This window comes from Monodelphis domestica, chromosome 5 (assembly GCF_027887165.1).
Source record: "Monodelphis domestica isolate mMonDom1 chromosome 5, mMonDom1.pri, whole genome shotgun sequence".
Lineage (NCBI taxonomy): Eukaryota > Metazoa > Chordata > Mammalia > Didelphimorphia > Didelphidae > Monodelphis > Monodelphis domestica.
In genome coordinates this window covers 289,851,860-289,878,381 of record NC_077231.1, presented here as the reverse complement: position 1 = coordinate 289,878,381, position 26,522 = coordinate 289,851,860, and the positions used below count along the sequence as shown (strand labels likewise).

The 26,522-nt window shown below is 39.6% G+C and overlaps 1 protein-coding gene across 33 annotated transcripts in view; it reads left to right on the top strand.

The window, feature by feature from the left end:
• TBC1D5 (TBC1 domain family member 5) overlaps nucleotides 1-26,522 on the top strand; it is a 682,585-nt gene that overhangs the window by 573,219 nt on the left and 82,844 nt on the right. For all 33 annotated transcript variants that reach the window (XM_016426458.2, XM_007505143.3, XM_056800296.1 and 30 more), the window contains one exon: nucleotides 22,126-22,211. In XM_016426458.2, coding sequence (XP_016281944.2) covers nucleotides 22,126-22,211 — 86 coding nt within the window. The remainder of the gene's footprint in view (nucleotides 1-22,125; nucleotides 22,212-26,522) is intronic.

The following is a 26,522-nucleotide window of genomic DNA, read 5'->3' as shown; positions in this document are numbered from 1 at the left end:
AACATTTTTGCCCTGGAACCGTTCCGAAACACCAGAAGACACTGATAAATTGACAATACACGAGTTTTTTAACTATGGAGGGGAGGTTAATTGGTTTTCATTTCTTAGCAGAAATTTGCCAGTTATTTGGCAGATGCTGCTCATTCAAGGAAAATCAAATTAGTAGTTCTTCTAAACCTCAGTCAGTGCAAGTGCATAGTTCTCTGGCCCCCCAACAACTGCAGAGTCTGGGAGTGGAGCGAGCTCTCAGAAACCTTCCCGTCCCCCCGGGTGAGGAAGCGAGGTGGCCGAGGGCTCCAGGGCCAGCCGTGGACTGAGCCGCGTCCAGACCGAGACCCTGCAGGGCACGCACGGCACGGCGTGCCTGCCTGCCTCCGTTTCCTCAATCGAAGATGACAGTAGTCAAGCTCTTAGCCCAGTGCTCGGCCCACAGTCGGCCCTTTACAGCGGCTTCTTCCCCAGGCCCCGTGTCCCCAAAACGTGAAGCGGGCGGCTCTTGGATGGAAGGCCCCCGAGGAGAGGGAATCCTCGTCGTCCGAAGCCGTTTCTGAACCCTTGCTCCGAGCTCCCTGCCCCCTTGCCTGGGCATCCCGAGCTCCTGGCGGCCCCTCCCTCAGCCAGGCCTTGGGGGCCGCTCCCAGAAGCCCTCCATCAGCCCGGCTTCCCTCTCCCGGTGGCGGCCTTCCCAAGTGTACCCCGAACACAATGCGGTGTTCCAGGTGTGGCCTGAGCCGGGCAGTACCTGCAAGTAGCTCTGCGTCTACCCACATCGTCCCTTAGAGTAATCTAAGGGAGATCAGCATGGACAGAAGGCTTGGAGAGTTCTTGGGACCCTCGACCGGGTGGACAAAGGAAGAGCGAATCTGCCCCGGGGAGGGAGGGCGGCGATGGAACCTTCAGAAGTGCCGCTTTGCCTATTGATCTGGCTGTCTAGGTGCTTAATGAACTGTACTACTATCATTCATACTAAGAGGCAGGGGCCACCAAGAGGTCACTGAAGAGTGAAAGCATAGCTAGCACATCCCGCTACCAAGTAAGGGGGTTTGTTTGTTTTTGTTTTTAAATAAACCCTTACCTTCTGCCTTGGCGTCAATGCTGGCTCCAAGGCAGAAGAGTGGTCAGGGCTAGGCCATGGGGGTCAAGTGACTTGCCCAGGGACACACAGCTGGGAAGTGGCTGAGGTCAGATTTGAACCTAGGACCTCCCGTCTCTAGGCCTGGCTCTCCATCCGCTGAGCTACCCAGCTGCCCCCCCAAAATAAGGTTTTTAAACACTTTCCCATCTTTTGTTCATAGTTTGCCTTCCTGCCTTGTTTCTCCTGATCTTTCCATCTTTATCTTTCTCCCCTTTTACTCTTCCAGTTCCTAATAGTCCAAAATCACATTTGCAAATAAGAAATTGATCCTTTCTAAAATACTTAGGAAGCAGAAAGAAGTTACTCTTACTCCTTCCTTTTCTGACGTATGACACGATAGTATGAACACTTTTTCTCACCCTTCATCTTTGCTGCTTAGTGGGCACAGAGATGGGATGGATCAGAGAGATCTGGGAAATGCAGGCAGCCAGGAAGTCCTTCAAGTGGATCATGAGATGAAAACACTGGAACCACTGCCTGAAATATGTGTAACAAAACAGTCTTCTAAATACCGCGGGATCTCTGTGTAGGCCATCAATACATTTAGATGAGCATGAAGCCAGGGAGGCAAATTTACCCACGCACTTAAAAATAGGAATATGTTGTTTTAGTCTTAGAATGGGGGGAGGGGGATTCTATAAGAGGCTGAACCACAGGAAGTAGAAATTCTCCTAGCAAGATCTAATCTTTGCAAAGAAAAATATTTGTGCCTATGGTAAAATAATGACCGGAATTTCATATACTTAGACAGTCTGAGTATTGTTTGAGGTTTATGAAAATCTCTTCTGTATAAAGAAATGGGATAGCAGATATGTACTATTATATGAAAAATTGCCACAGACTGTTGTACCCCATGTATTATAAATACGGTTTGTAGGCTTCCCTTGTCAGCCTCCTGTCCTAATTGTCTCATTTTCTTTTCTTTGGTCCTATCACTAGCAGAGAATAGATTTTCAGACAGAATCTCTTGCTTAAACTAGAGGAGAGAAGGAGGGCCAGCTGAAAAATATGAAGTGATTAAAAAACAGAGTTCCAACCAGAGTTGTTCAAATAAAAAAAAAATTTTAAAACCCAATTAGAAACAAAAGTCATAGAAAATGTGAACATATTGTGTTCCTTAAATAACCAGATGTTCCTTCTCTCCTGAAGGCAGTAAGGGCTAGGAATAAAAGGTTTAAAACTATTGTTTTAAGTTAACTGTGAATTTTGCAAATCTGTTTTTACCCTTTAGCAAATAAAATTCTAATACAGCAACATAAGCAAAGTAATTTTCATCATTGGGCGTTCTTATTTGTATGTTGTTGTGTGTGTTGAAGTGTTAACCTTATCACAATGACTTATTACAAATGAAATACAGGACATAAAAAATTACCATTGTAGATTCTGCACTAGGAACTTGCTGGTTCTCCTTTGTCAGTCTTGGAGGCTCGAATGTTTCTCAAGAAATATACCTCCTAAGTTTGTAAGCAGCCCTTTCGCTGGGCATGTTACTGTTTGCAGAAGAAACTAGTTAGAAATAAGGCAGTTTTGTTTCACAGAGCCATTCATGTACCTATAAACTGACTACAAAAATATAGAACACACACGGTTCTTAGACTCGTCCAATTCAAATTGGGCCTCCATGTCTGAGGTGATACTAAGTTTCGTTTCTTTATCTGAGTTGAAAAATGTCAGATTTTAAGAAAGTTGCTCAATTTACTCATAATGCAAAAATGATAATTTTCTATATGTATATCTATGTGTGTGTGTGTGTATATATATATATATATATGTATATCTGGAAATGCACATAACAGCATCAGTAGCATGAATGACTTTAGCAAACTAGGTCTTTTACAGAAATCAGTGCTTCAATAAGTAACTATTCCAGAAATGAAGAAGTAGAGATTGACTTCAAACTCACATGGCCAGCAGAAATTGATTCCTGCCTTTAACTTCGTATTATCTAAGCAGTTGGGACCCTCACAATCCCTATATGCCTCGCTGTTTAAACAGTGTGCATAGAAGATGAGTTTGTGGCTCTTTCCATGATGGCTGCTTTACCTGCCAGAGACTTCCAGAAGCCTGGGTGTGTGATGGGTCAGTTGGTGCCCAGACTTCCTTTTCCTTCTCCCCACCCCCCGACCACCCCTTCCCATGTAAATTGGCTTCTATTCTCTTCCTACGGTGGAAGAGAGAGAGAGACTGAAGGAAGCATTATTAAGAATTATATGTACTTGTGCTTTCTTTGTTAGACTGTTCTTAGAACTAAGAAATGAATGGGAAATTCGTTGTTGATATTGCTACTGTTACTATTCTTTAAGCATCAACTTACATATATGTTTTGATACAAATTAGATAGAAATTATTATACAAATATATACAGAATACAAAATATATACAAATTAAATACATCAGAAATTAATTTCATTAATATTTTGGTTTATGCTAATGATCAGATGTTTTTATACCCAAAACACAAAGCATGCATTTTGACTACAGAAAAATTCCCAAAAAGTTTTTTGTTTATGAGTTCAGCCAACTTACAAAAATCATACAGATTTACAATAAGAATATAAAAAATGCAAAAATGAACTGTTTATTCTTTTTTATTCAACATATCTTTCATTAAGAAGTATGGCCATATATTTCTTTACCCAAATTTATTTATTACCAAATATATCACTAGTCCCTGAAATAATTTTATATTTGTGTTGTTATACATTAAATCTAATTTTTCAGTTATACTTGATTTTTTTTGCTAAAAATGTTGTAATCAGACCAGATTGATTTCAGTAATGTAATGAAATATTCTTTAAATTATAATCCTAATTAGAAGTTAATATTCTATTCTTCCTCAGGCATCTATGTTACCTAGCGGCTTAAATGGCTATATTAAAAACATAAGAAGATCCAAGTTTAAGAATCTCCATTTGGGGAGAGGAGAATAATATTATACTCCTTCAAGTCTTAGTTACTCTCTTATAGCCTGTGAGATACTTAAAGAGACATGAGCATTCTAATAATTCACTTCAGCATGCCGTTATTTTTAAGGATCCACTGTGTATAAAGCACTGGGGTAGGTGTTAGAGATACAAAGCAAAAAATGAAGCAGTCCTTTCAGGAATATCTAAAGTAGATCCCTAGGTTTTTAATCAAAGTTTAGATTCCTTTATAGTAAATCCCACTGGTCGAGTGCAGTAGCATTATTAAATGTGGTTTGAGCTAAGTGGACCATAATAACTAGGACTTGAAAATCTTTTAATTTTATGGTTTGGGAGGAGGGAAGTATAGGGAATGCTTAAATGATTACCAGAAAGTGGTCAAAAAAAAAACTCATCTAATACGTATTTTTATGCAACCTTAATATCTCAGCTTCTTTTATAATGTTCTAAATATGTTCTAAAATGGTCTAAATATTTTAATCACATGATATTGTGGCAGCCCATGGTGCATAAATATTTTAGGAAACAATGAAAATAACTATAAGAGGGATCTACCTGATTAATAATGGTTACTGTCCATATAGCGCTTAATGGTTTTCAACAACTCTGAATTCGGTGCTATTGTTTTTCTCATTGAACAGATGAGGAAACTGAGCTAAACAGATATTAATGACTTGCCTAGGGTCACACAGCTAGTGAGTATCTGAAGCTAGTTTTCAACTCAAACATCCCTAACTACCAGTCCACATTTTAGCCATTATGCCACTTTGCTGCCTGTGTAATTCCTAAAGTCGAAGAAAGCTGAAGTTTCAGCAAAAAGGCTGGCTTCTTTAAGTTATTTGTGTTTTAACAAATAAAGTTCTGAACCTTCTCCATAAACATCTTTACCTATAAAGTTACAATGGCAAATTATATCAAGACCCCTGACAATGATGTGATTGTGGTTTTTGAGGTTTGAAATCTGATCACACAAGTTAATCACTTTGGATTTACAAAGGGATTTGTTTTTTAAATAAAAACATGAACTTTGAATAATTTCTCCAAAATTTTTGAGTCAGTTATTTTAAGGGAAATTAAAAAATATGTTGATAACTGTAGATGATTCCATTTTTAAAAAGGGAAAAATATCCATATTAATGTAACTCATAATTTTTGTGGTAAGGGAACATTCTAACAAATATAATATTCAAAAATATATATTGCTACTGTATCCAAGGTAACTATTATCTCCTAACTTCTAATTGGATATCCTTTTCTTATTCCTTATTCTTTACCTTTCTGGAGTTTTTGACAGTTTTACCTCCTAGATATTTTTTCTTTCCTGATACTCTTTCTCCTAGTTCTCCTGCTAGACTAACTTTTCCTTTTCCTTCTCTTTTGCTCCAGTATCATCCATGCTCCATCCCCTCACTAGGACTCTGCCCAGTGCCCTGCTCTCCTCTCAATACTCTTCTTTCTCTGTGACCTCATCAATTTCCATGGGTTTAGTTAGCATTCCTCCACACATGGCTACAAAAAGCAAATGTCTAGCCCTTACCTCTCTCTTCTCTAATTCTGAATCATTAATTACCTTCTAATTATTTCCATCTATACATTTCATAATTATCTAATTAAAAATATGAGATATATGTAGATATTCTTAAGGAATTTAAAAGTTTTTTTTTTCCTGATGGGGTACTATGTAAATCTTGTCTTTATAATTGTCTTTATAAATTTATAAAAATTTACATGTATATTTTATATATGTAGTATATACACACACAGCTTTTATAAACAATTGTGTACTGACTACATTTAAAAGAAAAATTATATTTTGAAACATTTTGCCTTGAAAAGAGGTAACAAGCTTTTTGTTTTTAAGTAAAGAAGCTTCCAAATGTATAATAAATTTGCAACTTAAAAAAAAAATCTTCACTTTGCTTCTGTTCCAGCCTTATCAAAACAGTTGCTAAATCTTGTCAATTCTACCTCTATGGTGTCTCTAACCTCCATCCCCTTTTCTCTGCTCATCCAGCTCCCACCCTGGGTCAGAGCTTCATTGCTTCTTATCTGGACTTTTGCAGTAAATTCCCAATTGGTGCTCCTGCCTTCAGCTCCTCTCTCCTCCTCCAGTTCATCCTCCATAGAGTTCCCATACATAGTTTCATTTCTGTTGACTTCCCTCATCAAGGAGCCTCACTGGTTCCCCATTTCCTCTGTAATAAAATAGAAAAAAATCTCTCCTGGCCCCACTCCTGACCTTCCAGATTTTCTTACTTCTATGCCAGCAATCTTCTTACCCTGAAGTTGCCTCCGCCTCATACCCCCTCCTCTTTTGGGTGAGCTCCTATCTGGTACTGACATTTCATAAGGAGCCCAGATGATGCTTGTCCACTTTTCTTCTATTCTCTTGACTTTCTGGACTTTTCCACCTTGGCCACTACCTTCCACCTCTATCTCCCCAATATCTAGCTCCCTCTTATAAGTCATCTTCTATAAAAAGGGAAGCCTCTTGAGGGCAATAATTATCTTTTTTTTTCTTTTTGGCTTACATTTGTATTACTAAAGCTTAGCACAGGGCCTGGCACAGTCATTTCTTAATAAATGCTTTATCTATCTATCTTCTGTTTGGTATTCAAGGTCTTTAATAGTCTGTTTTCAAGCTCTCTTTACAAACTAATTACACATTAATCTCCCTCATGAATCCTAGGTTCCAGCCAAATTGCCTTCTTTATTATTTCCCATACTCACCGTGGACCTTTACATAGACTGCCTCCTTGGCCTGGAATCTGCCTCCTCCCTACCTCTGTCTCATGGAAACCCCTCTCAGCAAGAGGGACTCCTTTCCTTCCCCTAACCGCCATTAGTAGTGCTCTCCCTCCTACCCCCAAATTATTTTGTATTTATGTTGTATACTTAAGTCTCTTGAACCTAATGCATTGTGTGGCCCCTAAAAGGTAGCTATTCCTGTGGAATTCCTGCTAAGTCTAGTATTCTGCTTTCAGATAAAGACAAAGAACTGTGGGGTCAGTTCTCTCTCTTTCCAAAAATTGTCTTGTTATTATTTCTCCTCCCACAGAATCTAAGTTCCTCCAGGGCAAGGGCTAGTTGTATTTTCTGTTCCCAGTGTGCTGCCTGGCACAGAAGATGCCCCATAATAATGTTTATTGAATGTAACTAAATTCTCTTTCTTAGTAGGACCCTGCTCACTGCCTGAATGGGCCCCCAAACAGAGCCTGTTCACAAAGAAGATGGCAGGGACCGTTAGGAGTCTGATCTGAAGGCAATTTTGCCATAACCCCGAAACTACCCTGGTGTTTGCTCCTCTTTCCAGTTTTGAATAGAGTATGTTGTTCAGTGGAAGCCTCCCTGCTAGTGTAGGCTCGGCAGAGTCGTTGGAAAAGATGAACGAGTGGGAAGTGTCTCACATTGTGTGCTTGAGGGAAAGGTACAGAACGTGGAGCTTCAAGAGCTGAGTTCAAGTATGAAAACTTTGACTTCCTGACCATGGGGCTGGGAGTGGATCCCTCCCTGTCTCTCTCCTTGTGTTTCCTCACGGATAAAGTGAGAATGCTTATTCTGACTCCCCCACCAACCCCCATTGGGTTATTCTGAGAAAAGGCCTTTGGGGAGGGTTCCCTGGTCAGAAAGAAGAGGTGCTGTAGTTCTTTGTTATTGATCCCTCTTCTCCGTGCTCAGGCCCCCAGAAGGACAGTTCGGGTTCTGGTCTCCATGGGTGGAGGCCACACTGGGAATCACACAGACCAGCCAGATCTCCACTAACTCTGCCACAGAAAAGTCCTTGTGGCCCCAGTGGACTGGCCGCAGCAAGTGGGAACACCTGAGCTCTGCCCGTGCTAAGAATGAGGGAGAGAAATCTGGGGCGGCACTTACTCAGCCGTCCACCAAGGCAGAGAGAGGACTAGACATTCAGTGGGAACATTTAACATGGGAATAATGCAATTACCAGACTTACTACTAAAGAAATAGGTCCCAGATATTTCACTGTGCCTTCCTAGCCATTCCCAGCCCAAGCAATACTTTTACTGACCGCCTATCATATGAAAAAGAAGGGGGAGGAAGACTTAAATACTCAGCAGCAAGAGCATTCTAGGCTTGAGAACTGGCATAACGTTCCAGTCGTTAAGCAGCAAGTGCATTCCCGAGTCAGCCCACTCCCTTTATTCAGGGGGCACCCATAAGCTATCGAGGCCACCCTCATCGGCTTCCAAGGATCACAGCAATGGCAGTCGAGTGTCAGGGGCGCCAGCTGCAGGGGTGCCAGCCCTTGCTTCGCCTTCTTTGGATCCCTGCAGCTTCACTGTTTGTATGATCGCCATTCCCAAAGGACAGGTAGAAGGTAACATCATATTAAAAACTTAAAGTCGGTCATTTTACCACAGTTCAGGATCTCTCACAAAGGTTTTCTTGGGGAAGGAGATGGAAACTGTTGGATTAAAAAAAAATGGTGAATTTTCTATGGATTTCAATTATCCATGCCTCCCATGGGGACAAACCATTCAGGTGTTAATTAGGTTATCCGTGCTGGGGGTATCTGCAAGTGGCAGAAAAGTACAACATATAAACAAATGAGGGAACACTCCAGAACTAGTGTTGGTTTGTTTCTTCTCTTTTCATCGTAACAAGATGTTCAACCACATGATCATCACAGCTCCCACTTTTGAAGAAGTGATTCTTTGCTGGCAGTCGAGGAAAAGGCACGGGAGAGAGAAGAAAAATCCTGCCTATCGTTTTGTCCCTGCGGACCTTGAAAAAGTGCCAGAAGTCCAGAACCTTTCTGTCTACATAATGGGAACATTGTCTGTTCACTGCAATGATATTTCCTAATTTCACTGGCTTCTGGAAAAATAAGCCAAGAGAGTTGCCCTTCTTCCCTTTAAAAATACTTCACATCTTTGAGAAGATCATCACTATAGGAAATCAGAAGTTCAGCCTTTAGAGGTTTTTGTACACTGCCACCCACATAGCTTTGGCAGCCCTTTGGAGCTCTTTATCTGTCGTGTTTATTGAAAACGAGTTAAAGGAGGGACAGCCAAATGTCTCTGTGGATAAAGAGGCAGGCCTAGAGCCAGGAGGTCCTGGGTTCAAGTGTGGTCTCAGACTTTACTAGCTGTGTGCCCCTAGGCAAGTCATCTAACCTCATTAGCTAGCCCTTTTCACTTTTCTGCCTTGGAACTGATACTTAGTGTTGATTCTAATACAGAAGGTAAGGATTTAAAAGAAATTATTTAAAGGAGATATGAACTGATTAAGCTGAGAGCTGTAAGAATTTCCAGAAAATGGCTTGGTCTTATAACTGACCAGTCTTCATGATACAGAATTTTTCTGTTAGTAATTTGATTGCTTGTGGACATTTTCTGTTGTATTTTTTTATGGTCCAAGTATACAAACCTCCCTTAACACTTCATTTCTCTCTTTTTTCCCCCTCTATCTAAAACATAGATAGATATGTATCATTTATTCCTTTTGAGGTTCTACTTTAGGCTATTAAATTGTCTTTAGGGATCAGCACTAAGAAGAATATCAAGAAAGAAAAATAGAGAGGTTGTGTAGTATCTAGTTTTTTTAGATCCAGAAAACTAGTTAAGATGACATTTGGATTCTCTTTCCACTTAGCTTCATTCTAGGTTGTTCTTTTTTTTTTCCTGAGGGTTCAAAATGAATGCAGAAGATAGCTATTAATGTGGTATAAGCTCGCTCATTTTATTTGCAGTTGAATTGCTGTTTAAACTCACTAGTTCATTAGAGGACAACCTTGAAGCATCATCTGAAAAGCATTGAGCAAATCCAAATGCTCAAACCACATTAGGGATCTTTGAGACCCAGCAGTTAGCCTCCACTTTTAATACAAAGTCACCCCAGATCCTGTAATACTGGTTCTGAGGAAAGGAGCCCAGAGGAGGTGCCCAAATGATGTAAAACACACCCCTAGGGAACCGTGCCTCTTGCATTCCTAATGTGAGGTCGGATTGGCAACCCTCTCCTGGAGCTTCCTTTACTCTGTCCTCATACACAATTTTCCACAAATTGCAGCATATTGCAGCTAATCACCAAAGAACACACCAGCTGCTTTCTATCTTTCTGCTTCTACTAGATGGATGCAAGAGACAAGGTATGTACCTTGTGTGTATCCTTTGTGCACTAGCCTGGCTTCCCCGTCCTTGGGACCAGGATTAGGAACTCTGAGGTGACTGACTGCTATGCTCTTCCTGAGAATCCAGTAAACTGAGGCCTAGAGACTGTGCTGACAAGACATGCCCAGGATTAGAGAATGTAAGGCTAGGGAGAGGCATAAAGGATGTAAAACAGAATTTTGCTCATGTAGATAATACTACCAGTATCTTAAAGCATCCCTGGATTAAAAAGGCAAAGGTGGTGAAATCCTGCAAGGGGCCATAGAACAAAAGCATTTCATTTCCTTGTTTCTCATTTGTTAATTCTTTTAGTTCTGTCTTCTTTACAACTAAGGGGCACAGTTAAACATTTGGGATTTTTTTCTTTGTTACTTGTGTTGTTCGTTATTAAACTTACATTTTTAAAAAAGAAAGAAAAAACATTTACGAAATTAAAGCGCATTGAATGAATGGCTCTGTCAGACTAGCATGGACCACCCCCCTAGAGAGCCCATATTAACTAATCCTTCCTAGTAGTATAGTACATCGAGGGACGTCTACTCTTCACCATTGCTGACTTCTCTTCCCTGTTATTGCCAGAAGCTGTAATGGAACTATGCTAACGAACTACTGATTCTATCTTGCTAATATCCTAACCACCAAGAAAAATTTAGGGAGCCATGCGAGACTGCATTAGTTGCCAGTCAGCTCTGACAACGTCTTCATTTATTGGCAGAATCATAGATTTTTGAAGCTCGAATAGGACCTTCCAAAGCATCTCGTCCTATCCCTTCATTTTATAGATGGAAAAACAAATGACAGTTCAGTGACTTGGTCTAGGATCATCATACAGTTAGCAGAGGGCAGAACCAGAGTTAGAATTACACCTTCTGACCCCCAGGACATTGTTCATTCTGCTGTTGCAGTCCTGAAAAGATTGCTACGATGAGGATATTTGAATGGCTTTTCCCAGTATTTATATTGAAAGCAAACCTGGGTCATATTTTTTAACTTCGTCCTTCCTACTTGAATAAGGAACAACATTGGGTCGAGTTGTTTTACTGTTCTTCGTGGTTGGAATCTTAGCCATTCTTGGCTCATTCTGCATGTCATCTCCAGTTCCTTTATGAGAGTAGACCCTAACTCGGTGTCTCAAGTCAGCCGACCAGCGTGGGCTGGGCACTGTATTAGTGTAGAAATGAAATAATGCCTGCCCTCGGAGAGCTTTCATTCCTTCAGAACAAAAAAGGAAAGATACACCAAATAGTATAAGCACATACATCAGCAGTGGAGAGAGTGCCAGGCTTGGAATCGGGACGGCTCTCTTCACAAGTCCAAATCCAGTATCTTCGCCAAGAAAATTCCAAATGGGGTCATGAAGAATTAGGCATGACTGAAAAACAACTCGACGACGAGAGACAGAGCACTCGTTTTAGAGCTGCAGGTGGAAGGTAGGATTTGAGCTTAGCAGAGATGGATGCTGGGATGGCTACAAGGCAGAGATAAGGAGGGTGTGCACTCAGGAATAAGAGAAAGCCTGAGCAAAAACTCATCAGAGATGAGGTCTGAAATTTCATGTACGAGAAATTGCAAGAAGGCCAGTCTGACTGAACCATACATAGAGAGTCAGAAGAAAAGTAATCTGTAATAAGGTAAGAAGGGTACAGTCACGGATTTTAGATTTGGAACGGACTTCAGCAACCTTGTAATCCAATGAATACTCAAAGAAAAATTCTGACACTTCTAACCTGGTTTTCCAGCCTCCACTTATTAAAGATTTTAAGGGGGGAAAACTTCAACCTCTCAAGGCAGGCTGTTCCACTTTTGGTGTTCTAATTGTTAGAAAACTTATGTTTCTACCCATTGCTCCTGGTTGTGCCCTCTAAAACCAAACTGAGCAAATCTAATGGCTTTCCTCCCATGGTTAAAGGTAGATATCATATACTGCATGAGTTTTCTCCTGTCCCAGATGATACTCCCAGGTCCTTCAGCTGGTTGGGGAAAGACTTCAATGCCAAATACCAAAATAGGGTTTTGAGCCTAAAGGTGGTATGATAGGGAGACCCTGGAGTTTGTTGATTAGGAAAGTAACAATTATAGGACCTGTGCTGTAAGAATATTGCTTTTTCAGGTGTGGGGAGGATGGATTGGAGTGCTGAAAAACTGGAAATAGAGAGATCACTGAGGAGTTCATTTCTACAATTCAAAAAGAAAGTATTAGGTTCCTACTAATTGCAGTATTCTGTATTAAGTTGCAGGGATACAAAGATTCAATTCAGTTCATCAAGCATTTATTGCGTGTCTACCCTATACAAAGAATGGTACATAGCAGAGGTTCATTTTAAGAGTGATGTGAGATCTTGGAAAATAGAGAAGTCGTCTCTTCTGAATGTCAGGCAGTCAATGGGCATTTTAAAAAGCTTTTGCAGGCCCTGTGCTAAGCATTGGGAATGCAAAAAACAATTATAAAAAAGTTACTTCCTTCAAGGAAAGTACATTCTAATTGACGAGGTGCATAAAATTGGGACATAAAAGTTTGGTGCCAAGTACATGAAAAGTAATCTGAAAAGGATTGGCCCGTGTCGATGAGGGGATTGAGAAAGGCCTCCAGTAGAGGTGGACTCCTGCAGAGCTGCGGCCTTAAAGGAAGCCAGGGACACAGAGAGGTAGAGGGAAGGAGAGCCATCTCCTTTTCCTGCTGTACTCCCTAGCCCCTGGGGCTCCACCCTCTGGCTCTCCTACATGGAGCTGGCACCAAGGCCACCCTCCTGCCTTTCCCCTCCTCTTCCACCTCTTGTTGTAGGGCAGGATCAAGTGATGCTCTCATTGCCAGAAAGGCCATTTCCACTGATGGCCCAGTGACCCCACCTTCCATCCCAGAGTCTCCCTGACTGCCCTCTCCAATTTGTGCAGACTTCCCCTCGTGAGTGTAAACGCCTCCAGGGGAGAAGCTGACCTCCTTTTCCCAGTGCCTGGCCTCTAACAGGTGCTTAATAATTGCTGTTTCATTCATTCATTAAACCAAGCACCCTTATTTTGAGGGCATTCAGTGAAGACAGCTACAGCTCTGACCATTCCGACTGGTAGGATTTGGAATCGACCAATTTATGTGATTTCCCAGTCAAGTGAATGGCATTTATTAAACCTTTAGAAGGTGCCAAGCATTGTGCTCAGCCCGCAAGATACAAAGAAAGACAAATCCATGCCCTTCCCTCCCAGAGCTCACAGGTTGAGGACACAGTGTGGAAATCACTTGGAATATACTATCGTGTGTAAAATAAATTGAAAGTAATCTCAAAAGGGTGGCAGTTGTACCTGGTGAGATTAAGAAAGCCTCCTGCAGAAGGTAGAGTGGGATCTAAGTCTTCATGGAACGTAGGGAAACAATGAGATCGAAATAAGGACTTTCAAGGGGGTGTAAGAAGACTGGAAAAGAGCCCAATAAAGGACTTTCTGTTTGGTCCTGGAGGTAATTAAGGAACCAGTGGAGTTTATTGAGTAGGTGGTAGCACAGGCAGACCTGCAGTTAAGGAAAATAAAGAGTCAAAGCTGAATTACAGTGGGGAGAGGCTTAAGACAGGGAGACCAATTAGAAGGCTATTTTAGGTCATTATCTGACAATTCTACGTCTAAGAACGAACGAAGGAATGGATGAATGAATGAACGAATAGTACCGGATTTACAGAACAGTCTTCTATGGATTTTTATAGCATTTTCTGCTCATCTAAGATTTCACTAATACCAAATGAATGCCCATAGAGGAATAATCAGCCTCTTCCTCCAAGAGAGCTATCTCTGCAGGGCTACAGACAACATGTTATACTGACAAAAGGGACCCCAACAAGAGTCTCACGCAAGAGAAGTGTCACTGGGAGAATGAGAAGGAACAAGATCAGAGTTATTACCTGAAATCGCCACAGCCAGTCTGTCCATTCCATTTACCTCCTTTCTGAGGCCAGCCTCATTCTGGCAGAACCCCATAAATTCAGAGCTTTGTTGACACAGAGAGACCGCCACTGTTGACTTCTTTCTGCCTATTACTTGAATTTACATAGCTAACTCTTCCATTTGTGATGTGTTCATGCTATTTTCAAGTGAATGCAGATAAAAATGGCATTAAAACCATGATTGGGCACTATTCACATTTATTCCTCTCAAGTCGCCCTGCCTTACCCACAGTCTGTGCCTTGGGAGGAGAGGGGTGCTAGAAGGAGCCCACAGAAACTGCCTTGGAATGGCTCCTGGGGAAACCACCATCACAGTCCCCTTTCGTGCTGACATACTTTGAGCAGAAAGACCAAGAGTTCAGCAACCTCTGAAAGATAATCAATCTCCTCTGACCAAAAGAGATCTTGGGCTAAGCCACATTGTTAGGGCAAAGTAGAAAAACTTGTAGCACTACCAGACATTTTTTAAACACCTACTTTCTGTATATAAATAGCATATTTGGGGGCCTGTTAATCTGGCAACCTTCTAAGCAAATGCACATATTTAAATATATTAGAGGAAGGGGAAAACATTTTTAATTTCTCTTTTGGTATATATTTATTGTATGAAGTTAGAAACAGAGCATAACGCACAGGTGGTTTAAAGTGCTTTTCTGCCATCTGAAATCTCTGCTTGCCAGGGTACATGGGGATGTCACTTAAGGGAATTGGGCTTATTCAGTATGTAAAATGAGGTTGGCATGAATTCAGGGGTTTTGTCTATGGGTTTTACCCAATTATCTATTTTTTTAAATTAAAAAAATTCTCTTAAGACCTTTTGGATTTTTTTTTTAGTTAGAGGTTTTAGATAAATATATTAAAATTCCTTGGATTCTTCTATATTGTTATACATTTTTGTATTCATTTCTAATACTTATTTCCTAATAGAATACATAATCATTATTATTATTATAGGTGGAGGAGATGATTTTTAGCTTTGGTCATGAAAGAATCCTCATTGGATAGCTAATTAAGAGCAAAATACTATAATTTTTTTTAAACCTCCATCGAGTTGGATGTATTATTCTCGCTGCATGCTTATAGGCACAGCAACAGTTTGGCTCTTATATACACATATTTCATCTCTCCATCCTCTATATAAAACTAGATAAAATATTAACACAATACAGGACACTGGAAAATTAGCATGGTATAGGTAACATGAAATTGGTTTAAGTGGGATCAGTGGTATTGCTGTTTATTAATAGATATATTGGCATCTGTGTTAAGGTTGAACACATTCATTCACAGCTAACAATAAAAAAGAAATGAATTTTCTTGGATAATTTGCAAAGCTAAAAATATAAAATTTTTTTTCTCATGTACCTATTTTATTGGTATTTCCACATGTATTCAAGGTTACTTATTGGAGCTTCTTTTTTAAATTACTAAGAAATTTTGTGAACTCTTAAATATCTGATCTGTATGCTTTTTTAACCACTACATACTTGTATTTTTTTTTAATGAAAAGGGCAGTAAGAGAGAGAAATGGTCTGACCTTTGCAGACCCTCTAGTGATCAGTGAATATCAGATCACAAATTTCCCCAGCTTTAATTACAGGCAAAACACACACGCGCACGCACACGCACACGCACACACATGCACACACAGGCAAAATTAGCATTTTAATATAGAAATATTTTAGGCTTTAGGAGAATTATGATAAATCTAATGTTGCCTGGTGAAGCATAAAGGGGATATTACAGAAAACTGTCTCCTTAGGAATATTTGTTTAAATAAAGGCAACAATACTTCATCCTTATCTTTTTTGGATAATTATTGCTATTTCAGGCTGTTCTTTGTTCCAGGTTTAAAATACCTTTAGTTTTCCAAAAAACTGTAATTGGCAGTATTTGTTTGCTATAAAACTACAAGAAGAAAAAATCCTGTTTGCTTGGCACTAACAAGATAATTATTTTAGGGAGAATTTTTGCTCTACAGATACAGTTCACTCTTACTATGGCTCTTCTGCACTTGGATGCGTTTAGGTGCTCCAGATTCAGTTACAGTATATTAAACCAAATCCTTTTCAGTGGTTGAGGTTTGCCCACCTGTCTACCCTAAAACACCTGCAACATATGTTTGTATAACCCTGCAATGCTTTGCCTTTTGGGTCCTGAGAAATTCCCCCAGAGCTTTTTGCTTATAAACAGCTGAGCAATTCGTTTTTCTAATGACGGTTGCTTTTCCCCTGGCGTTGAGGCAATAACATATTCACTAAAATAAGAGTCTCATTTTTCATCAAAGAGAAACGTTAGACATCTTTTCACAGTTCTGTTTCCCCTTCTGAGCCGTCTTTTTTTCCCTTTTCGAATCTGGCATACTAAAAAATAGAGGGTGGGAGCAAAATACTGGGGAAAACAAAAACTAAGTCATTCTTAACTTATCCTACACACCTCTTTCCCCTACTTTGCACTTTCTGCCAACCAAAGTGTTAGACCACAGGCATTTTCAAAATAAATCAGCTTTTCTGTTTCCCTCTGAGCTCTGAACTCCATCTCAGTTCTCTTTAGCGTGATGCCTGTCCAAAAGACGACAGAACCAAGAATGACTTCAGCCACAGGAATGATGGGGGAAAGCATCTGGGAAGTCATAATGCATAAACCATATATTATAATAACTAATTGGTGGATTTTTTATTTTTAAAAAATTCAAAATAAGTGTAGTTTAACTGTGAGAAAGCAATGTATTTATCCCCAGATCAGAAGTCCTACCAAGTTCTAATTGATGATGTATTTTCTCAGAGAAGGTATTTTATTTACCGAGAAATATAGTGTGCCTCCAAATCTACTTTAAGTTATTCTATCATTTATCAGAACAATAAAGCATCCCTTTTTAACATATCGTAGTTCTTAATGGTGTTTACATTCTTCTGAAACTACTATTTTGATTTCACAGTAAAGGTGTCTCTACCTGTCCACAAAAATATGTCTGACTAATGCAGAAAAATACTGGGATATATCAAATAGACCTTCTTGCACATATATTCTAACACTGAGATGTGACAATTTATGCAATTAGTTTTAATGGGATATAGCAGAGATTGTTGGAGTCTTTTCTTTTTTCCTTTTCCTGAAAATATCTTCTATTTTTCTAGCCATTATTTTATGGGACCCTCTACAACCCCCCCCCCCCAAATATTTGACCTGGAACTTATTTGCTCTGTAAAAGAATCCAAAGCTTTCTAAGCAGGGACTCTCCTTCAAGGCTCAAATCTATTTTGGCAGAGAAACTTCCAACTCAACATATAGGCTTATATAGGCTGATCTTTCTAGTGAGTAAAAAGTGAACCTTGCCAAAAAATTGGCTCCCAGAACCCACCTTCATATTTTAATGATAGCCACAGAGTTAATGCCACAGATAATTTCCATCATATATTCGCTAAAACTAAATTAGCTTTTTAGAAATCAGATGAGAAACCAAGTTGATTTTAGTTTCTCTTCCGAGTCACTTAGCCTCATGGGATATTTTCTGTTCTTGCCATCAACAACAAAAAAAGCCTTCTTTTTCAGTTTGGCCACTTAATCTTCCCCAAAAAAGCCTCTTTGGGATGTTTAGCATTCTTCTGTTAACATAAAATAAAAATGCTCAAGATAAAGAAGACCTTCCACAGAATTAAAAAAAAAAACAAAACACACACACACACACACAGGAAGGTTTTGGTACTTTGGAAGCACTAAGCTTAGAACATGCAAGAGGCCTTTACTAAACCTATCCTGGATGATCTATGAAAGAAAACCAAGACAACATTTACTTGTTTTGCTGTGTTAATAGAAGACCTAAAAGAGTTTGATTTATCCTTCTGAGTTTGGAGGGGGTTTCCTGATCCTTCTGCTTGTGCCTAGACACTTCAGTCATGGGCATGTATTTTATACCGTATTGATGCTATCCACTCCTGCTTGTACAGGCTACCCAGACTGAACTATATCATGAGTATGTGTATGTGCACACCGCATGATCTTTACAAGAATTCATTAAAAAGTATTCTGCAAAGTAGAACAACCACCTAATAAATTAAATTCCGGCCATTTTAAAAATTAAATGCCGTTGTTACTTAAGCCCTCTTTATGTGAAATGAGGTTAAAAGTTGTTCTTAATGATTCAGTCCAGGTAAAGACAACTCTGAACACAAAATGATAGAAGTTCCATAATACGAACATCAGCAAATCGGAATAGTAAGGAGTGAAAATGCATTCCTACTCCGATTAGAACCCTGGGGACTCCAGTTAAATATGTTAACTAAAGATGTTAAATATGGAGGATCCCACAATTCTTAATCTAGTTGCAAGTTTTAATAGCTTAAGTTTAAAACTGAACTGACTTTTGGAAAATTATGTAATAGGAATCCCAAATTTGTCATGTTGTTAAATCATCAAATTTTGAAAAATAGAAGGGGTAATTTGGAACCATATGTAGTTGCAGAATGCTGAAACTTTTCCATACTGAGCATAAATAGAGGAGAGGAAGAGAAGCGGACATAAGCTTTCAAGGCATAAAAGTATTGCACCTTAAGTCCTTAATCTGTCAGTGGGGTTTTCTTTTCATTTTTTGTTTGTTTGTTTTGGAGTTTTTCCTTTTTTTACATTAAACTTCAATCAGTGCTGAATGTATTTAGAAGGCAGATTGGTTGCAGCCAGTTTATATATGTGTTTTTACATTATTTACTTGCCTGTATGTATTTATATTTAAATAGTGGTATTGTCTTAACAGGCATAGTGATGCTATGCAATAATCTTCAGCCATTGTCTTACATTTTAAATTCCATTTTTCAATATCTTATTTTCATTCTTCTCCACTTTAAACTATTCTCCCTTTGATACCAGTAAGCCTCTGAGGAATTTAAATAGGCCCTAAATGAGAGTAATACTTGAATCTCATTCATGTGTTCAAGTTAGATCATTATTTTTGATAATCACTCTAAGTACTTAGATCAACCCTTGGTACCCTTGAATTGCTTGTCATTTCTTGATAAATAAGTTTCAAATGCTTTACATGATCTCTTTCATTTTTTCCTAGCCAAAAAAAGAAAAAAAAGTAATAGAATCCTCTCTTCATTTCTTGGAAGTCAAAAAAGAAGCCTTTTATTATTTTTGCTAAAACATAGACATATTTTTAAGTACTGGAATCAGAGAACAAAATTTAGCTATAAGCCATAGCCTAGTGGAAATATGTTTTTCAGGTAAATCACAAACACAGCATTAAAGACCTGCCAATGGATTTAACCTTTGTTTTACCTTCCCATTATACCTGGGTTCAGGTTGTCATTAACCACTGCAAGGAAACCTATGTAATTCTTAGAGATGGAAAAGTTGCACAGTTAGTCTTAATCGTATGGTAGTCATGGAATCATCAGTTATCTTCATCAAGGCAATTCAGATTTGATTATCTTAGAACTGGGTTGAATACCAAACCCGTGGAATAGTAGATAGTGAAATCAAGAGATTGTCATTTCTGTTAATTGATTGGAGCTGGTTTAGTAGACATATGAAAAGTGCAATTTTTTAACAGAAAAAGAATAGGGCCATTTTGGTCATTAAAGCACAGCTTGTTAGCTTGATGAATTATAATTATTTAACCTTAACATTTAATACTCTGGTGTTATATTCCCCTCTGAAGATGTTAGTCTACATGAATTTTTTGCATTAAAGTAGAATATACCATTTTATTTATAGGTAGATCTCCCAAAAGCAGAAATTCTTAGCCTGAGATATGTGAACTTTTTTTTTTACATTTTAATAACTATTTCAGTAGAATTCATTTCCTTTTACCATATGTTTTATTTTCTCCATTTAAATGAATTATTGTATGCATTCTAAGAATGGGTCCATGGGTTTCACCTGCCTGCCAAAAGGGTCTATGATGCAAAAAAGGTTAAGAATGCCTGCTCTCAAAGCAGTGGTATTGTAGCTTAAAAAATAAAATAAAAAAGCATGATGTTAATGTGTGTTCATCTCAGATGAGCCTGCTTATGTATGCAAATACAATTGAGACTCATTTAAGAGTTTGAAAAAACAAAATCTTCCCCAGTTTTTATTTTCTTTTAACTATTTTATTAGGAAGTTTATAATTATAATTTTTAAAAGCCATTCTTTGTATTCTAAATAAAAAATTTAAAAACCATTCTTTGCTTAGGTTTTCATTTAGGTGTTTGGAAATGCATTTGTTGAAGGAGGTATTCTTTTGTTCAGGTTTCATTTGCTTGCGAAAAGCTTATGTGGGAAATGTGGTATTTTTGTAGAATCCCAAGTATATCAACTATTGTAATAGTCTCCTAACTCCTCTTCCTGCTTCCAGTTCAGTACCTGAACAATCTCTGACCCAAGCTTCATCCTCTCCAGAATCAGCAATTCTCATGCCAAGGGCAAGCACCATGAAATGCCCTACTGGCACACATTTATTAGCATGGCAAAGAAGATGGAGGAGAGCAGGGGAACAACAAGGAACGTGGCATTTTAGGATCCCGGTTCTTAAAGGGTAGAAAGACCCTGATAGCATCTAGTGACAAGGAGACAGAGACCCCAGGATACCACTAAACTACTGCTGGAAAAAGTACCAAGGAAGAGAACAGGGATGAAGCCAGACCAGCGAGACACCAGATGAGTCTTTCTCTCACCTAGAGTTTGACCACCAGGGCTAGTTAATCTTCCTAACTAGGTGCTAAACTCAGTGTTTGTTTTCCCCTAAAATACTATCATTACTCTCCAATTGCAGTGCCCTAGGGAAAAACCTTGGTTACCATCCCTAGTTAAAGCACCTCTTCATTCTGCCAACCAGTCATTGTCCTAATTCACTACTTTGCTAAACCCTTTAAGTAGACAGACAGACAGCTTCAGAGACTCCTCGATGCCTACTGAACAAAAAATACTTCCATCGTGGCTTCCTCATCTCCCAGGACTGCCTAGCCCTGGCCTTTGTCTTGTTCTCATGGCGCCATATGCATAGACACTTGGCCGCCTCTTTTCTTCCCTGGTAGAACAGAAGCATCTGGAGAACAAGGCTTCCTCACGCTCTAGCCTTCTACCCAAGCACCTAGCACAGTCTTTCATTGCCTGTTAATGGCGGCATCACTTTACCTAATACTCAGAGGAGCTTTCTTTAGTGTTAAAAATAATGGTAAGTAGGGGGCAGCTGGGTAGCTCAGTGGATGGAGAGCCAGACCTAGAGGTGGGAGGTCCTGGGTTCAAATCTGACCTCAGACACTTCCCAGCTGTGTAACCCTGGGCAAGTCACTTTACCCCCATGGCCTAGCCCTTACCACTCTTCTGCCTTGAAGCCAATACACAGTATTGACTCCAAGACGGAAGGTAAGGGTTTTAAAAAAAAACAAAAAACAAAAAAAAATAATGGTAAGTCCCAGAAAAAGCAATTCTGTCCCTGTTCCAATAAAAACATGCAGTGGTCAATCCCCTGGTATGAGGCGATGGTTCATGTGCCTAACACATTCTTGGCACTCATCAAATACTTGCAAATGAAACTCGGAGCCACGGAAATAAATAACTATAAAGCACTGACTAAATTCTGAACTAATAACCAAGCTCAGGAGAAACAAAAGACTCTGTGTGCCATCTAGTGGATATACTGTACATTCTGCTCATCAGAGTTGATGGGAACATTTACTGAAGACTGAGGAAATCTTCATCCACATCTGACTTATTTCTCAGAGCCATTTGGCAAATACATTAGAATTGCCATGGATCGTGTGGTTTGGTTGCTTTTGAAAAGATTTCTCTCTCCCCAGTTGCATTTTAATGTGTCAAAAATATCTTTCTATCAAAGAGAAAAAAATCCTGATGAAATAACCAAAAAGGATAAACTAGTGCACTTTCCACATTTTCCATCAATATGGCAGTCGCTAGCATTGCTAACAATTGACAGAAGACCCCAATGTGACATTTTTAAACTGTTTATGTCCGATTTGTTTTAAGCATTTTCTAAATCCTATTTTGTGAACTCTTTTTTGCTTTAGAGAAATCCAAGACCTGTGACCCATCAGTTCCAACAAAATTTAGATTATTACAAAGCATGTGGAGCAGATCTTATGAATAAAACCCGGTAAGCACTTCCTCTGTACTTAATGCTGTATTTTATTAAGCTGTTGTTAAAACTTACTATTAAATGTTATGTGCTTAGTAAAAGATAATTTAATTTACCACAGGTAAAGGGTTGTTTCAAACCATTAAAAATCAGTATTGCTGTTGAAAAGAGAAATTAAATTCAGAGGCTTATCAAATTCCTTTTTTTATAGTACACAACCTAATGTTTCTTTTTTTTAAAATATATTTTATTTGATCATTTCCAAGCATTATTCGTTAAAGACATAGATCATTTTCTTTTCCTCCCCCCCAATCCCCCATAGCCGATGCGTAAATCCACTGGGCATTACATGTTTTCTTGATTTGAACCCATTGCTATGTTGATAATATTTGCATTAGAGTGTTCGTTTAGAGTCTCTCCTCTGTCATGTCCCCTCAACCGCTGTATTCAGGACAACGTAATGTTTCTAAAGCTAATAACCTGGACTCGCACAGACTTCTCACATCGATTTCCCATTGCTGGTTGGATTGATGGAGACAAAGAGGCACCCATCTTATTTTCAAAGTTATTTCCAAAAGAGGACTGGAGTCAAGACACGGGCTGGGTAGTGTTCCCTGGGATCCTCGGAACTAGAAAGGAAACCAATGGCTTCTAGCCCAGACCTAGAACATTCAGGGACAGACGATGGCCCTGAAGTCTGTGTAGATGAAGGAAGTGGCTTCCAAGCTCACTCATCGAGGCCAGAGCTCCATTTGAGCCCAGGCCCTTGACTCCCAGCTCTTTCTGTTGGACGCCGTCCATTAAATCATCATCTAAAATGATTGTGTCACCTGGGCCGCGCTGCCGGCTTGGAAGTACGGAAAAAAGAAAGATCCCCGGCTCCTCCCCTGTTCTTCCCTTATCCCACCTGTGTCCGATGAACTAGGGGCCCCGATTTCACGGCGGCTGAACTTCATCAGCCAGGAAAGGGGCAGAAATGGAACGTGACCCCTGGGACCCGCTTTCTTTCTCCGGTCACGCACACCCATCCCTAGGCCTGCTTTCCGTTTCTTGGGTTGGCGTGGCTGCGTCTCCTCGCGCTCTCGGCGCTTCCTTTCCAGGAAGCAGGGAGGAGACGCTCGCGATCCAAGGTTAAAGCGCGTCCTTCCTTCCCTTGCAGAGCCTCTGAGCTTCCCCAGAGCTTTTCCTGCCCTTCTGTACTTGTAGCCCTGAAACCCAGCCAAAATCTCATCTGCCGCTGCCTGTGACTTAGCCGCCTCCCACTTTCAGTGAGCTGTTTTTAGACCCAGGACGCAGGGATCCGCCTCAGACCAAAGGAAGCCCGAGTCGGGCAGGACGTGAGCGGGAGGGAAGGCGAGGTTCCCCCGCAGGGCCGGGGAGCGGAGAGGGAGCCGGGGAAAGCGGCTGCTGGCTCCTTGGGTGGCCGTGGCCTTCGAGTAGCATGACATCGCCATATAAGGGAAAAGGACTGCAAGGACGCCATGTGAGCTCACGGATAAGAATATCACCCGAAATCAAGAAGCCTGATTTCTCTTCTCTGCTCCACCATGGATTGCTGTAATTAAGTCTTTAAAGCAAGTGCCTAGGTATTTTAGTGATAGATCCTCCATCACATGCATGGATATTATAGCGCACACCCTGATTTTACTTGCTGATCCATTTCTTTCAAAGACACACGCAGGCACCAAGTGGGATCTGACTTTGCCTCCGCCTTCCGTTAGCATCCGCAGTTACGTACAAAATAAAAAGATAACAACATTTAAAGTCTTGTTAGGTTTTTGCCCAAATAAGCAAAAGTGGATGCTATAAAAATGTCTACATGGTGACTAGTCTTAGGAAATCTCTGTTTAATTTTTAAAGGTTTTCATTTAAGAGTCTATTGCTATTTAAAAAGCTGTACTGAGCATGCAACGCGTAAGCTTTCTCTACGTTCAGAGAGCAGCCTCTGATTAATCCCATACATGTGCTGAAATGAAGAGGAAGAGAATTCTTGTGTCCCCAAATGCAGCCATACTTTACTTAACTTGGATGGGGCTGGCGTGGGAGAGACGGCACAGCCCAACTTGTCCAAATGCCGGATTCCTTTATTCACTGCAAACAGGTGATGCAGCAACTGCCCAGGCTGCATCAGGGATCCCCCAAAGCCTGACCGCCTCAGCCACACCTGTGTATAAAGCAGATGGGGATCCGCTTCTGTAAGCTGAGCACTGAGGGGCAGGAGGGAAAGGAAGCGGGGCGCCCGGAGAGCAGGGTTCAGAGACCTCCAGCTGCCCGTTTTCCTCTTGTCTTTTGTCCAAGGTTAGTTTTCTTTATATTTTAGTGTTCGTGGCATCTAGACCCACACGTTCACACTTGCCCCCCACAGGTATTTTAACATATAGAGAGGAGTTAGAGCATCAGATAGTGATCATGTCAGGAGTGGGAGCATCTACCCCCCCCAGAAGCTTGCCTTGCCTTTTATCCTCTCTCAGATTGTATAACTCCCAGCATTAATAACCAAAGCCTAGTCAGAATTCCAGAAAACACAAAGATCTATTTAAATCCAATAGTAATAGGGTCAGCCAGGTGACTCCGTGGATGGAGAGCCAGACCCAGAGATAGGAGGTCCTTGGGTTCAAATCTGGCCTCAACTATTTTCTACCTGTATGACCCTGGATAAGTCATTTAACCTCCATTGCCCAGCCCATTACACTCTTCTGTCTTCTTAAATGGTATTGATAATAAGACAGAAGTTAAGGGTTAAAAATAAATAAATAAAAATAAATGCAATAGAATTCTAGATTAAACTGCGTTAGGTGAGACAGTCAGGTTCAGACCCTACTTGGTACTTCGGTATTCCATCAGAAATAGTTAGGAGTTTGCTGTTTTAGCTCTTAGGTCACAGGTTGTATTTTTCATTCCAACCGAAGGGGGGGAAAAAAGAATCCCCTTCTAATTAATACTAAAAACTCACACCAAAAAAGTCTGTCCATTTTTCTTACCTCAGTGTAGGCTCAAAAGTCACAGGGAAACACAGAAATCACTTTAGGTAAATAATAACCTCATAAAGACAAGTAGTTCCGCAGTCACTAGCTTGAACACAGGACTCTAGAGTCCAAATCCCATGCCCTTTCTGATCACGATGCTGCCTCTTAAAATACTACCACAATTCCTAAAATTCCTGTGAGGCAGAAATCAAAACCTTGGAATTAGAAGTGTGTGTGCCTATATACAACAACAGTGCAGGCATTATGCAAAATTCTGTAAATTTTACTAATTGGAAAATTGACCAAGTGTCAATAAAATACTTTCCCCACCCCACCCCAAGAAATGCCACCCAAAGGATACATGCATCATTCTAAACAGACCTAGAGATTCAGTCAGAATTATTGGAACAAATAACAGGTATTTTTTTGAATTCAGATTCTTTAAAGAACAAATCTTGTGTTTATTTATTTTAACAATTACATATATAGTCTTTTTAAATGTTTTCTTTTTAGGCTGAGTCTGGAGAAATTGAGTCATCACTTTAGAACTTGTTTTGAAATTGTGAGTTTTAGGTCAATGATGCTTATAATTGAATAAAGATTCCGTCTAAGGCGATGTTTCCCATATCTTTATGCTCTTGAATTTTTGTCATTTTAAACACTCCTATAGATAATTTTTTTCACTGGAATGCAAGCATCACTCATTTTTATAATAACAAAAAATGGATATATGTTATTGTCTTAAAGAGGCTTATTTATATTTAATGTCTAAAGCCTTAACTAAGCTGGTTTAGAAGATAGCAAATATAAATATTTACTTAATCCTTTTGGATCTTTAGTAACTTGGATTAGTTCATGAAGCTTGTTAAAATTAGTTCCTTTAGACTTAGCATCTTCCAACTTTTATTTTATCCTTTTAAACAATAATTTGGGAGAAATGAGGAACCAAGAAATAATTGATCTTTTCATCTGTATGTGGCTTGCCACACTCTCATATTGCTTACCTTCTGACTTTTGTGAACAATAAATAATATGTGAAATCAAACCAGGGAGGGAATAATCTGTAAGTGTAGAAAATGTTCTATCCAAGCCCAAATTTCAAGTAAATTCTATTTTCCTTAAGGGAAAAACTATTCCTAATAATATTCTGATATTTTTTCTGATTACTGTCAACAGAAAAATGATACTTTTTAGGGTTTTCTTCTTCCTTTTTTTCACTTCTATCTCTTTCTCATGTTAGATACATATCGCCATAAAAATTCTTCCTTAAAACCCTAAAATATGTTTCATGATGTAACAGACTATGAATTTACTTTAAAAAATGTTGTAAGATATTTTCATGCAAGAGAAATCTCAAGTCCTA